At 47.1% G+C, this 15,825-nt stretch overlaps 1 protein-coding gene across 1 annotated transcript; it reads left to right on the forward strand.

Moving 5' to 3' along the window:
- Positions 1-5,402: 5,402 nt before the first annotated feature.
- LOC139048492 (uncharacterized) lies at positions 5,403-15,323 on the forward strand. The gene is made up of 4 exons (XM_070522896.1): positions 5,403-5,614; positions 7,837-8,072; positions 10,799-11,461; positions 14,881-15,323. Exons 1-4 carry the CDS (start codon positions 5,522-5,524, stop codon positions 15,209-15,211), a joined length of 1,323 nt encoding a protein of 440 aa, XP_070378997.1. The 5' UTR covers positions 5,403-5,521; the 3' UTR covers positions 15,212-15,323.
- Positions 15,324-15,825: the final 502 nt, after the last annotated feature.

Below are 15,825 nucleotides of genomic sequence, written 5' to 3' on the forward strand. Positions count from 1 at the left end.
TCAAAGAAGATGTGCGGCTAAGCAGAATGCTTGGAAATTCGACGGGAAGGTTGTCTCGGCACAAGTAAAACGCAGTCACACTTTCTTGACGTAGTAGTTCTGCGGAAACCCACAAGGTGGAAAGAAGTAATTAATAACGGGAAAATAAGACATCCGCACGTTCGTAGCAATTACTACAAAGCAGACCCATTTGGGTTCCTCGAAAGAAAAGCCTCACAGTTGAAGAAAAATTCGTCCTGGTCGCCAACTCGAACCCGGGTCCACCACCTTTCCGGGGCAGCTGCTCTACCATCTGAGCTAACCAGGCGGCTAGCATGTGGTAGGGTGAAGTCGAATTTGTCAACGACACGAAGCAAAGGCAAGTGTTTGATGTAGTAGTTCTGCGGACACCGCAAGGTGGAGAGAAGTAATTAATAAAGGTAAAATCAGACATCCACCCGTTCGTAGCAATTGCTACAAAAGGAACCCATACGGATTCTTTGAAAGAAAAGCCTCACAGTTGAAGAAAAATTCGTCCTGGTCCGGTTGAATACTTTTGCATCTGATATAAGTGTTGCGGTTTTAATAGGTTCGCAGGCGGAAAAAGTATAACAATTATCCACAATGAGCTACCTTCTTAGCTTTTTCTTTGCGAAGCGAGGTGGCGGCAAATCGCAGAGACGTCTCCCAGACATGTTTCGCTAATTCGGCTCGAAGCTGTATTGGTTTCAATGTCGACTGTCTCCAAGGCTGAGGCTCTATTCTCCCCGCACATGGCGGCTGCATGGCCACTGTTATCCGCCATCTTGGCTCTACAAGTGGAGGTCGAGAGGTCAAGTGTATTCGTGCAAACAAAACCTGAGGTCTACGTAAGTGGGACCAATGCTAATCGGAAAACAAGGTCTCATTTCACTAATAAATACAAACTGTGATATTCTTTAAGAAGGTTCATTGACGTTTAAATACGTGTTTACTCTTAGAATGCGGAATCGGCAGGGAAGAGTCGGCAGTCATGCTTCTTGATATAAAACGTTGTTAGCTACAAATTTTAATAAACCAATACAATTCCGGAGAGCCTTCCAGGCGGTTAATTTTGTATGCTGGCCCGCCAGATAATAGCAAACACATTTCACATTTCACATTTCACAAACACATTTCAGTATCGGCCAAACGAACATGCGATAAATCATTAATGGAGTGTGCCTGCGCAGCCCAGCTGGATGTCGGCGAAGTCTGCTTATCATGCCAACAGTGCGTGCTGCCCAAGGTATAAAATGGTCAATGTGATTTCGCCAACTCAGTTTTCCTTCGCATCTTACACCTAAATATTTGAGGAAGCCAACTTGCATAATCGTTTCCTGTCGGTATGAGACATTAACCGGTGCATTCAATGGAAACACAATCAAGCAATTTTTCTTGACAATGAGCAACACTCAAATGTCGGCAAACCAAGCCTCAAGCGTTCCTAACTGTGACTACAGTGCTTTTGTCATGAGTGAATATAAGTCGCAGATGCAAGAAGTTCTATGTCGTTTGCATATACATGTACTTGTACGGTATCGCACAATGGAACTGAGCTTAATAAAACGTTAAATAATATAGGTGAAAGGGCAGATCCCTGGGGAACTCCTCTTGATTGATTATATTTTGCGTCAACAAGCCATGTTGGGAACGTTAAAATTCCTATCCTTTAAAAATTCATTTCTCCAATTTATAATGTACTGAGGAATACTCATGCTATATAAAACGTTCAGGAGTACGACACGCTCTACGCTGTCGTATGATTTAGCTAAATCAGTCGTCACTAAAGCGGCATTCTAACGCCTATGTCGAGCAAGCTTGATGCGTCTCTCTAAATTGACATGTGAGCACCACATCGAGTATCCAGGTCTGAATCCAATCTGACATGGGCTTAATAATGTGTTATCATTAAAAAATTTTCTAAAGCTATTAATTTCACAACATTTTAAGTTAGTGCGATTGGCCTTATATCATCTTATGTATTCCCGCTCCTTGCTATTTAAGCAGGGGACTATTTTTTGCGAGTTTCCAGTCAGGATCTATCCATGCGTTCATGCGGGATTAATTAACCATACTGTAGAGGTTTTGCGGGGAGAGGTGAAACAATATTTTCAACGTGCGTAATGTAGTGCCATCTGGACCGGGAGCTGTGCCAGGGAGTGAAGCTTTTCCATTGTTACCTCTAAGAAATCATCCCCTGACAGAGCCCGTAAGAAGTTTACCTGCAGTTGAGTTGCACAGCGCTGTTCTAAACCTTAAGCAATTTAATCTAATGATTCGAACAATTCTTTCGGTGACAGAACAACTGAGTCAATATTTATGGGCACTGCAACGGAATGCGAGAGAGGAGAACCCTAAACTGTGCTTTTTTATTGCCACTTTTCGACAAAAGATATATACCGTTTTACATGATAATTACCCTTCGCTAATGAAACTGTTGTTTTAAATATAGCACCAGCGTACCCATATTTACTCCAAAAAATGGGTCACTCATTGAAAATAAGTCTCTTCCATGGAGCTTTTTGGTGTCTGTTATCTCGTGCGCAATCCCTATTCCAACATGGACAATCAGTACCCCCTTTTGTTGATCAGACTATAAACCAAGAGTTTAATGGTACCTTTCAGTATAGCACAAAGTCTCATCACTTTAACATTAATCTCTTTCCATACCTGTCACAGAGGACAACGTTGACTGTACATTATTTTTAAATTTTGAATAGTCCACAAACGTCTGCGCATGTTTCTTCAAAGAAATGAGGTGGTTGTTAATATCAATGACAATCGGGTGGTGATCACTACTAGTGGCGGCATCAGCCACAGCCCAAGAAGAGGTAGAAACGCCTGAGGTCGCCAATGTCAAATCTAGCACAGATGGCCACTGTGAACGCACGAAAGGGGCAACTTTAACATTTATACATGTAAAATTGTCAACATTATTCCAGTCTCACAACCGTGTTCCAGATGAGTCAGTGCGGGTTCCCCATGACTAATGATGTGAGTTGAAGTCTTGTGCAAACAATATCTTTTTGCAATAGGCAACTGCGACATCAAGTGCGCGTACATCTTGCACCCCAAAGAGAAAGTAGGAGTTAATCATAAAGAGCGGTGCGCAACAAGGTATGGTTATTTCTTATATTAAGATTTCACATTCGGATGTTAGAATATGACGTGAAATGGTTGCTTTATGACAGAGTTTAGACGAAATGAAAAAAAAAGCTAATCTACCACATCCGGAAGATCTATCCAATCGAAAGCAGTTATAGTTGTTTAAATGAAAGTCTTTGTCAGCAGACAAACGAATTTTTTTGTAAAGGATAACGTCTGGAGGTTGTTGGGAAATTAAGTGTCTTTGTGCAGCTGCAGAAAGCATCGATTATCTGCAATTGAAGTATTCTTAGGCACCCTATGTTGACGGTAGACAAGCAGTCGCATCTGCTTGGTCCAGAATACTGTCTTTCAGGAAGTCAGTCCACGCAAGTGATTCGTTCGCATGTTTATTTTTGTTTTTGTTTTAGAGTTAGGAGAATCAGGCAGTTTGCTGTTAGGCCATCTGGTGCGTTTAAGAACTCGAATGTCCATATCTACATCTCGATTGCCTAGACAGTCTGAATCAGAATGGCATTCACGATCAACTTGATGTGAAGTCGAAGGTCTTGTTAAATCCACATTGTTGGAGGGGACATCTGTCTGACGCTCAGGTGACATATTAAAGAAGGTGGCCGAATTTGGTACGCTGTTTTCAATTGTCTGAGGCTTACCAGGCACTTGAAAGTATATTAGTGTAGCCAAAGAGTCCGATAAGTTAAGTAGAAGCTTTTCTAATGCTTTTTCCATCGCTTTTTTTATCACTGTTGCAATTGTCTGGGAAATGACTGACTGAAGTGACTGAAGGACTGTGACACCAGCAAATCCCTGGGTCCTGCTCTGAACTTCTGCAACAGTTTATCGACGAGAGCACCGCCTCCCCTCAGTCACTTCGATTACCTCGATCTCTTTCGATCTTGCAGGGCAGTTGGAGTAGTCGGCCGCATGTTTTGCATTGCACAAACAGCTGAGCCGGAGACGTGCCGGACTAATCCGGCACGTCTGAGCTGGAATGACTGAGCCGGAGACGTGCAATCGTTGGCAACACGGCCTTCCTAGCATAAACGACAACGAACACTTGATCGACACCAATTAGCGCTGCGTCCATACCGCCAGCACTTGAGGCATTGTAGGGGTCGCGGAGCTAAGGGATTAACAATGTACATTAATGACCACGCGTTTATCTCTGATGGGTGAACCGTCCCTGCAAATGTTGCTATTATTCTTTCTGTAGGGACCCTCTTATTGTCTACAAGCCTGGTAGAGCGGTGCACGGAAACTACACCTGTTGCAGAAGATATCTCCATAAGCTTATGTCCATACCGTGGACTAGGACTTTGCAGCAAGCTAGGTGAGGAGGAATGAAGGAGCTCATCGGTGGCGTGGCAAAGTTAGGGCATTTCAGAAGATCCTGCACACAGGCCTGGTCTGGTGAACAACAGATGATCCCCAAACGTCCAATCTGTCGGACTTCGCTTATTTGTTGGAAGTGCAACGAGATTGCCCGGAGCTCTGAGTGAATGGCCTTGGGGGTTCTTCATACGAATAACTCCTTCATTCGTAGGCACCAGAGCCACAGGAACGCTACTGGTACCAATGGAGTTGTTCCACTGCGAAAGAACAACTCCACTGGCAGATCTTGCGAGGAGATGGAAGCAGATCAGAGGATAGCCCTCTGGCCCGGAGATGAAACAGACATCATTCTACCAATAACCACGACTTTCTACCAAAGTAATGAGAAAGAAACAATACAGTTAAGAAAAGAAAATTAACCACCGACTACTTGGGAATAAACCAGGATGGGGTCCGAGCCGGGACACACCATAGCAGTGGCCGGCTTGCCAGGGCAAACATGTCTGGCCTTGGGAAAGCAGACAGCGGGGGGGGGGGGGGGGGGGGGAGGCGCTGGTTATCAATAAACGTTTTCCCAATCCAATCCAATCAACATCTATCACTGTACACCTATTCCACTGGGCGATATTGGCGGTGGTTTCTTTTGAATTTCGGTACGAAGAACATCCATTTTAGCGAGCTCTTTATGGCACATTTATCTGTATTTCAGGCGTAAGATTTAGCACAGAGGCTGCAGCATGTCTAAATTATCTAAAACTGGGCTTCGTACGCTGTCAAAAATTTTGTTGCGGTCGGCGTTTAGGTTATTCATACGTCATTTCTCATTCATTTCTTCCTGGCAATTGTACAAATTTTAGCAGCAACTGCAATTTCCTAATAACATGTCCAAATCTTGGCCAATGCCCCGCAGTGGGTATGCGCCACCATAAAAGGAAATCCAAACCAAATTTCGTATAGCACCGCTGCCGTCACGAAGGATGAGAAAAAAGAGGAAGAAGAACACGGCCGTTGGCCTCGTGAGCAGCAGCCGCGATTTGAGGGAAACACCAACAACGAACAGCTTCCAGCCGAACCAGGAGTAAACATGCGGGACCCGATGTACTTCGAGAACTGCGGCAAGCCTCTGGACTTCGAGGTGACCAAGAAAGGCGAGAAGGTGCTCATGCCCAACTACATGGTGAGTACGCCCAATTAATGCCACGAATCTCTATAGGATGAATCGGGAAATGGACGACACTGTGCCATCAGGGCAATAACGAACCGACATTTGCGTTGTGAGAAGCCTTTTTTTTGTTGAAGGATCAAAACTTGTTTGTTGTAATGCGGGAACTTCGAGCAAACGGAAATACAGTATAAAGGAGGTGCATCGTCCCGGCTGCTATTGCTCAATGTATCAATTAGCCAGGTGGCAGTATACGTACGCGCCTTAAAGAGACCAACAGGGGACAAAAAAGTGCCGGAAGATTTTGTGAGAATGGCTTTCTATAGGCATATTCGAACGAAGTGTTTTAAAAAAAACTGTTAATTTTAAATCGACAATAAAGCAAGTCGCGAAAAGCTCACGCTGCGACACTCTAAACTGGAACTTTGGTACTATAGCGTTGGAGTGCCGCCACATGAACACGCATCGATGTACTAAGTTATCTACCAATAAGCGACGCGTCTTTTCTTTTCGTTTAAAATGTATTTATGAGATTTTATAAGTGTGTTCACGTTGTGGAAAGATGTGAAAAGGGCCCCTCACTAGGCCCCATAGGAAGTTTCGGTTATACGCTGGAAGTTGTTACGTGTCCTCTAGGGAGCGTTCTGGCGCAAAATTTTTCAAATCAGTTCATTAATAGCTGAGATAGAAATATTTCAGTGCCGCGCACCCATGATTTCAGCAGGCGAGCTCCACTGCCAAGCGAGACACTCTCCACTCGCCTCGTCTATCCTCCGCAAGCAAATTTCCTTCCCTGCGTTCTCCTATACTCGACCTCGAGGATCACGTGACGCATACGTCACGCCCCCCACCCATCAGTTTTTTTTTTCTTCTCGCTTTCTTTTTCAGCGCTGCGCACTTCCGCTGACGGCGTTTCGCGCAGGCTGTTGTGATTGTCTTGTTTCGCGCAGCGGACGATTTTGCGCGTTGTGCACAAGGACACATGACTAGCGGTATAATTAAGTTCTACACGAATACTGAGGCAGAACAAGCGGATCGCAGAGCATGGTCACGCGCTGGAATACGGTGGAAAATGGCATAGTTTCGGTACCTGCGCACGTGACCACAAGACCGTGGGAACAAGCAGACGATGTGGGAATACATCTCCGTTGTGTCTGTGCGAAGTAAAACGAAGAACACGCAGAGATTCCGTTTGTGTGTTTTATTATTTCTCTAAACTTCAATTCGTCAATTACAGCAACAGATAATACAAGTAACAGATGTTCCCTTGAATAATTCTCGAAGTCACGTGCCACCACGAGTGACGTCACACTGAGGACACGAGTACGTAGGCGCAGGGAAACGTGCACGTCACCGTCCGGCTTGCAAAGCGCGGTCACCGCGAGGGAAAGGAAAAACGGCGTTCGCATTGAAATCTCAGGCCTTTCCGTGGCACGTAGCGATCTAATTATTTGCAAACACGATCGTTAGCGCGCATTGTATGCTCTGCGCTTATCAGCTCAAAATGGCCAGATCTGGTGAGGGGCCCCAAAGGCTAAGTTTAGCTGGTTGAATGCGGCGGTAGCGATTTTGGGAACCGGAAACACGTCATAGACGTCGGGGTTTTGGACACCATCTGTACGCAAATGTGACAAAAGTTAAATGACGGAATTCGGAAAGATGCGCGCAAGTAAATCATAGACGCCGAATCGTGTTCCGCCGCTTCTACAGCGATGACATAAGGCTATTCTAACTTCGAATGTAGAATGACGATTTATTCGCTGCTGCAACGTGTGGTGGGGTTTTACACAACAGCAGAAGAGACTCGGTGGAATGGCGGTGAAATTTACAGCGAGAGAGCGGTTTCACGTCAAAAGGATTTTGCACCGCGTTACACGGATGGATGATTGGATGCTATGAGCGTCCCCTTTGGAACGAGGCGGTGTGTTGCGCCACCAAGCTGTTGTTACTATATTGCCTGATGCCCTACACATATGTTAAAAAAAGATGACGTGCGACGTGCGTGTGTGGCGTCATGTGCCGGTGGTTGACACGGCGCGGCGTAAAAGCATGCGTCTAAACGGGAGCGCAGATGACGGTTGTTTCTTTGTATTCGTTGTTTTCGCGGAGATTCATTTGCGACGACCGCGAACGAAAGAATGCGCTATTCGATTCTATGCGCATAAATTCTTCGTCTTAGCTGCAGCCGCAAACTTTCTCATCGCCGTCGCACGCTCTTCGCCTCTGGTCGTTCGCAGGTCAACCTGCTCAGCGGCATCGCAGTGCTGGCCACGTGCGCCATCGTCGCCAGCGTGGGGGTCACGTCGTTCCGCGGCGCCAGCGGCGGTGACGTGGCGACTTCCGAGGCGTCCGCCGTCGCGCTGTTGCCGGAGGCCTACGAGTCGCTCGACCATTGGACGGCCGACGAGTGGCGAAGGCTCATTCCCAGCCCGAGGCCCATCCTGTGCTTCCTCAATCGCGAGGGATTCCTCAGGTACCACACCGCCGTTCGTTACGAATTGGCCCAGTTCGCGGTGACAGACGTGTACGCGATCGGAAAGAAACAAAATAATGTCCCACATATATGCCGATTCGCGCGACTGAGTCGCGCATCAGGGAGTTCTCGCAGCCTTGCAGTGTCGTATGGACCTGTTTCGTCACGGCCTTAAATCTACCCAAGAAACTGCCGACGCTGTTACGGCATCTTCTCTTGCTATATCTGTGTCACTATATCCAAGCGTAATACTTTTGTATGCACCCTGTTACAACTGACACGTATTCCTGCATCCTGCGCCGGCTATCCAGAAGCCGTCGCCTGACTGCGTGTTCCCACGGCCACGTTGTGCTGCCTTGCTGGCTGTACTTAGTAATTGATCCTTACCGACGGCGGCCTACGGATGCGTGTTCCCACTGGGCTTGTTCTATTTGTCATAGCCCCCGGACTGTCCTAGACTGCATGAGACGCTGCATACGCAACGCTCATTGGCTGAAAGCACCTCCTCTGGCAGTACGGGAACGTCAGGGATGGATAAACGAAGATGGCCACCGATGTCCTAGTCGTATACGGCCACCTCGGAGCTCCGATGGTAGCTGAGTCGCTGGCTCTATTAACATATCACAGTGCATCTGTTAGAAGCTCCCTGGGTTTCTCTTGACGTTCACAGCTTTGTTGAGCTGGAGAGAGAGAGAGAGCTGAGAGAGAGTAGAGAGCAAAAGCAGAGTATAAAAATAGCATAGCGCCGCGGCGAGGGTGGGTGGAGCCTGGCGGGGCAGAAGGAGTGGCGCGGCGGGGACACAGGTGGTGTGACGTCATTGCTCTTCGATGAGAACGCGCGCGCTCGCTTCGGCGGTCATCTTTCCCGCAGTGGAAAAAGAATTATGCGTGGCTCTGCTATCTCAAAGACCACACACCAGTGGAGCTGGGGGAAGCACAGCAAAAGTTAGACTAAGGGTGCAGTGTGACACTGTTTTAATAACCTTCCCCAGCTACACTTGTTCCTGGTGTTTGCAATAGCAGAGCATGATTTTTTATATGTATGTACCACGCCGCCGACTCATGCGAACTATTGTAGAATTACCCCGGAGAGCTCTGCTGTGAAAGAGAGAGAGAGCGTAAACTTTTATTTCAAATCAACAAGATTTGAGTCCGGCGTCGTTTTAGTGGGTCTGGACATCCGCCGCGGACGCGGTTCCGAGACCTGGTCTCTAAGCGGCTTCCTCGGCTCGCTCGACGGTCCAGAGTTGTGCTGTCAAAACCATAACATTTATTATTCGGATAGTAAGTATATGTACACTCCACCCGTACTTGCGCCGTTGCCGTGATGTTTAATATAAATTTCAAGGTCAATGAAATCGTCGCCGAGCGCCGTATGCTTTATGTGTGAGTGAAAGCGTACGAGCGTGAGCCGTCGATTGCGGCTCAACTCGCGTACGCGACGGAGGAAAGCGGGGAGGAAGCGCGCCGCCTTCTGTCGCGCGCAAGGCTTCGAGGGTACGATAAGGCGGGGGGGGGGTGGAGGGTTGCGCGTCTTTCTCAGGGGGACCCGGACGGCCGCGCGCGCCCGTCTGGGCGGCTGCACCTTGAAAGCCGTTTGCGACGGGTACAATGTCCGCGCTGCGCTGTGTTTTCGCGGATTAGTGCGCTCGCTGCTGCTGCAGCGTTTCCTCACTGCAGCGTTTCAACAGCGAGTTCCTGCGGTCGTCGAGTGGCGTGTCTTCAGGTTTGCTTGTGCACACGTGACACCATGCTAAGTTAGGATGGCTATGTTCACATGTTTATAAGTCCGATAAAACCACTATCCTACTTCGTATAGTTGATTTGCTATAGCAACCGATGCTTCGCCTTTCGGGTGAAACTGCCACCATATGTATCTGGACGTCGCACTTTGCCTGTATCCTGGGACAGTTGGGTTCGGATTGAGGCCCATTAGCTTTTATTGGCATGGTGAGGTTGCGTTAAAGCATAATTACTCGGGACAGACACAAAACCTGTGTTACGCAGAGGGATCGCAGGTTTTACCGTCGCGATGAGAGACAGCGCGTCGGATGCCGCAGCGTGAACTTGCACGACAACAAAAAAAAACCTGGACTCGCAGCTTTCGCCAATGAATGCAGTGCCATAGGACACGCAAAATTTGAAGTGAACCGCACGCCACCCTTTACACAAACACAGAAGGACATAATATTTAAAAAATTCGGACGTAACCAATGCTTTCAACTGAGCTATGCCATGCCGCATGAAATAATAGCTGGTTTGCAGCCTTGCAAATTTTGCGCCAGAATCAATGGTTGGTAGGGGTCACCACGCACGGAATAATTAATTGTGAAATAGAAAAAAATTACATTTGTTGTTTTAGTACACCAAAAATATCTGAAACGGAATATTTACGTGTATGACAGTATTCTAGTTAAAAATTTTCGAAGATATTTTTTCAAATAGGTCTTCTAGTTTCAATAACCCCCCCCCCCCCGCCTCTCAATAGGTCGCGCTGCAATCGTGCACGACTACCTGATATATCTGGCGATAGGTTCTCGCCTGCTTTTGCGTTCCAAGCTCCGCAACCTATTTAGATGAACTTTGGACGAAGCTTCATAACGCTGACAGTGACACCGGGCTGCATGTAGCCAACTGCCAGAGGAGTTTCTGCGTCATTCTTTTTTGTTCTTAGCCCACTCATCTGTCCATCTTACCGTTTGCATTTTTTTTCTCCCATTGCAAAGACCGCCTCCGGACACGCTGACCCTGCGCCACTTCCCGGGCCTATACTGCAACGAGATCGTGTACAACGGCCTGGCCTTCGAGAACGGCACGTTCCACCTGCTGGCCGACGCGACGGACGAAGCCATTCTTCGTCAGCTTACCCGGGTCCGCGACGCCCTCTACCCTCACTGGAAGGTCGTCGCCAACGTGTTCGTCGAAGGCTACACGGCGAAGAAAATGCCAGGCGAGAGCAGCGAGTTGCTCGACTCGCTCTTGGCTTGGCTCGAGCACCGCCGCATCGACGGCCTCAACTTCGAGTTTGACGACAACGCCTTCCTGGGAGACCTCGACGCCGCCGGCGAAGTCGTGTCCTTCTTCGCCTGGGCGAAGGCCGACCGCCGATGGGGCAACCTCACCCTGTCCGCCCTGATGCCGTACGGAGTGACGCTGCTCTTGCACGAGGAGCTGTCCCTCGTCCTGGACCGGATCCTCGTGAAGACCCACGGCCTCATGGACGAATCCTCGGGCACGACGCAGCTGGCCGCCCCGCTGGACTACGCCGGCTTGACGCACCATCGCTCTAACCACCACACGGTCATGGGTGTCCTGGAAGAGCTGGAGGAAAACCTCGGTAGGAAGACGTGCTTCACCATCTCCCTCTCGGGAACGGCCTTCACGCTAAGGTATGTCAATTTCAGCTGGGACTTACGCGTGGTGTGTCTACGCTTCATCTACACGTGGACTACAAGGGGAAAGAGGCATCCACACATAGGACAAACAGGATGATCACCAACGTGATGTATGTTATGGCCAGTCGTTCATGTAGCAGCGTTTCAGATATTTTTTCGTCGAAATTGTATTCACACATGCGTGGTGCGCCGGAATTGACGTCACACGAGCTTGAGCGGCGTGACGCCAGGTGGCGATGGCATGTTTTCTTTCGGCACGCATTCGCAGGGGTCCGTTACTTTTGCTCGTGACAGTATATACGTGGCTTGCCATGTCGAATATTTGGCCATGCATCCTGCTTACTGTCGCATAGTTCATTTATCGAACGCGAGAAACTTTCTGTGGTCCTTCCCTAGGAAAGTATCTATTCTAGAGTGGCAAAAAAGAGGGGGGCTTTCTGAGCACCCGACATAGCTAAATTGCAGAAGAATGTACTGCACCTCACCCTCACCACGTAGCATTAAAAACTCCTCCAGACAGTTGGCAAATATCACCATCTCAGCCATTAGTTATACTTATGTGCGTGAGTGGAGCTAACAATTAAGCCGAATGTCAACGTGGTTTCTCAACTTTTCAAAGTGACGGCTCGTAGTCAACTTTTGTCTATAAGTTTGCGGCAAACATTTCGTTCATACGTCTCCAGCCCGATGAAACCAGGTTTTGACTACATACCTTCATAAGAATGTATATAGACTCTGTTTAGGCAAAAGGGAAACGAATATAGAAGACGGCAAATCATTCGATTCGGAATTAGGTAGGCGTTTCGATTTCATTCCCTGGACGTCTTTTATGTTATCGGTGAAGCTAAATTCGACACGCATTTCCTGCAATGATTACACAATTTCCTCCTTTACTACCTTGTGACCAAAAGATGGCGCTCGATCAGCAAATCGTTTCTCTGGCGTATACGTGCGTTGTCACTGCTCTCCAGGAAATGTGTGCCAGAAACACGCGAAATTGATGTGTCTGCAGCGCACAAGATTCGTTTCATGACATAGCTGCGAATTTAATGACTAGCGCTATCGGCATATTTTGGGGCATGTAGATTTAGGCGAAGAAGTCAAGTAGAAAGGTCCGAAGTGAGCACGTAAAAAAGAGAACGTTATATTTTTATTCAAGTTCGCTTCGGTTTATTTTACGTACAGTGCGGTCACAAGCGAGACACAAAAGCAACACACGCAAACAGTGCTGACACGATAATAAAAATGCTCATTAGAGCTGCATGTCTTGCATTGTATTCAAAAGGATAACATATGTGAGAAAATAAACTGATACCACAAAGAGAAATGACATAAAACAGAGCAATATCTTTCACATCGGATGGGTCAACGGGTAACGTGCTAAACAAGCAAAGTGAAAGCCACTAAAAAAAGAAATTCTGGAGTTTCAAGTGCCAGGTTTCAAGTGAAGAAAAAATATCAGGTTAAGCAGACACCATGGAACCACGAAGAAATACAATAGTTAAGTCCAGATCATTAACAAATTATCGCTTACAGAAATTAGCATAACTAATACCACAACTCCTGAAATACTACCCCAATATATTGAACTTTTTGCAGACGAGAATCTTCCCAGTATAATCTAAGAAGCAGAGTAAGGCAATATTGCTTTCTCAGGGCTCGGTTTGTGCTTTGCGTTGTATAATAAATTTCACTCTGGTGTATGATGTGTGCTAACGCTAAATAATATGATACACATGTATAGCGTTTGCTTGTTCTCCTTTTATTCTCAGTATTGGCACTGACCTATGCACCTCATTGTGATTGTATGATGTGTAACAATGTGAAAATGATCGCACTGCTGCGGTTGCTGTCTGGGTGAAGTAGCCTAATGAGGCACTTTCCGTGGGCGTTTTGCTATGCCTCCCAAGATAAATTGTCTTGAAAATGTAAGCAGCAACAACAACAACAACAACAACAACAACAACAATCTGATTATGAGGCACGCCGAAGAGCAAGACAGTAATAATTTTGATCACATGCAATTCTTTAACGCTCTCCAAAAGCACGGTACATGAGCTGCATCGCATTCCGTGGCCATTGGTATGCGACCGTCGCAGAGGGAATCGAAACCGCGGCATCGTTCTCATCAGGGCCCCGCCATTGCAACTGAGCTTACCGCGTGGGAAATTGAAAAGCGGGAGATTGAACCAGGCCTGTCAAGAAAGCCGCAGACTTCAAGTGAACTTGCAAACAGCGGACGTCATTCAATGACGCTGCATACCAAAACGCCACAAACCTCAACATATAGTTTCTGATACACTGAGTTCGTCCCCTAAAAATACTGATTAAGTGCGAGAAACTTCACACTAGCGTTTTAGCTATGCTTGTAATAAGTATCAGCTGAAAAAAAAGGCAAACAACGAATCATTCGTTATACTAATATGGATTTACCGCAAATTAGATTTGTTTTTCGGCTATACGCTCCGTGGATATGGGAACAATAAAACATGACTTGGGAATAATTCATGTTTCTCGCCAAACTAATGTCGCAGGACTAGGAACACAGGCAATGAAATCTACATGAACAAACGCACTTCCAACTGATCCAAACGTAAACTGATATAAAAAATAGACAAATTGTAGAAATCCAGCACCGAGTTGGACAAATGCCCCCAAAAATAGAGCCTCTACCAAATTGTAATCGAGAGATCTTCCATGAAGGTAATTTCATTACCCTCAAGCAAAATAGATGTCTCTCTTACACATAAGTCACCTTTTTTCTTTCTTGATAAAGTTAAACGCAAGTTACACACAACTTCATCATAACGTCGTTTGAAAACTGTAATCACTGATACCTCCGGTCCACACTGGCTAGACTTACCATGATACACATGCGCCTGTCTATGTCCCGTGGACTGCGTTGTTTTCGTTGCTCTTCAAGAAAAGGCTAGCAAGCTGTTCAAACTTTCCTTGACGTCGAACAGTGTTTAGAATTTGGGAAGTGACATGTATAAAAGGTGCCTGAGAAATATCAAAAATTGTTTAAACGTGAAAGGCAAGAATAGAATTTTAAACTTGAACAACTTGCTCATTCGTTATGTCTGGACATAAAGAGTAAAGTTGCAAGAAAAAAATGGAACCAGTGAATAATCTCTTTGCGTCGAAACAATCGGGTCATCAATAATCGATTAGTAACTGCTTTGCTGTGGTCTCTACAACTGGAAGCTGACGCAATCACCAGTGTATCTGAAACGCTTTTATGGGCTACACACATACGTTAGGTTTCCTGCGCTAAAAAAAAGAGAAAAAATCAGACTTTGTCGCGGTGTAAAGCTCACAGCGACACGTACGACATGTTGGGGATTTTTCAATGGCCGATGTTTCGACGACTAAACCTCGGTAGTCGGTAACCCTCTCTCCACGACCCGCAGGTCTCCGTCGCAGCGTGACGTGGGCGATCCCGTGGTTCCAGGGCGGCCAAGGAAGGCCTCGTTCTCCGACGTGTGCGCCCACGCGCCCGGTCGCGTCAAGCGGATCGAAGACGACTCCGCGTACACGGCCGAGAACTACTCGTGGGTGGCGCACGAGGACCAGTTCACCGTCTTCGAGAAGACGGCCAAGGTGCTCAGGCACTGGCGACTGCTCTGCGTGGCGGCGGTCGACGTCGACCTCGACGACGTCCGGGGTCAGTGTGGACGCGCGTACCCACTGCTCAGGCGCATCTACGAGACCTCGTACATGATCAACTATTCGCCAGAGTAGCGGTGTCCAGCTGCCTCCCCCGTGCAAGCTTCTTTTTTTTTGCACTGTTTCGAAGGTTACATTTCTTTACGTAGCAGCGAAATAAAACGAATTTGTTTTCCGTAGCTACGCACAAAAAGAATCTCTATTTGTATGTCTTACTCCAAATAACATCTCTGCTGTACAATGACTAACCATATATATAGGGCTAATGTATCCCGTCACGTCGTCTTGGACTGAAATACCGTCAACTGGCACCTCGTTGTTCAGCTTAGTACGGTTCAACGTATGATGTAAGGTGAGGTGCCGAAGTGTGCTGAAACAAATATACGTGGATCCCGCCCATTGTGGAAATAGATGTAAGCGAAGCTTTCTGTTTTGTTTGCTCTGACTGACGATAATTGGCGGTGATGTTGACGGGGACTGTTTAATTTCATGAAGGTTTAGTCGAACACGAGGGTGGTGAGTTGATGTCAAAGGTAACGTTGCGTGAACCACTGCTGTTTGTCTGCGCAGTGCACAGAATATACAAGGAGAGGCGTTTGCTTGAGGTGCTGTCGTGCGCCATACTTCATAACTCCTGAGCGGGTTGAGCCCATTCATTGCCCCACATGGCACATCGCATCGTGGCAGAC

The sequence above is a fragment of the Dermacentor albipictus genome, chromosome 8, assembly GCF_038994185.2.
Source record: "Dermacentor albipictus isolate Rhodes 1998 colony chromosome 8, USDA_Dalb.pri_finalv2, whole genome shotgun sequence".
NCBI lineage: Eukaryota > Metazoa > Arthropoda > Arachnida > Ixodida > Ixodidae > Dermacentor > Dermacentor albipictus.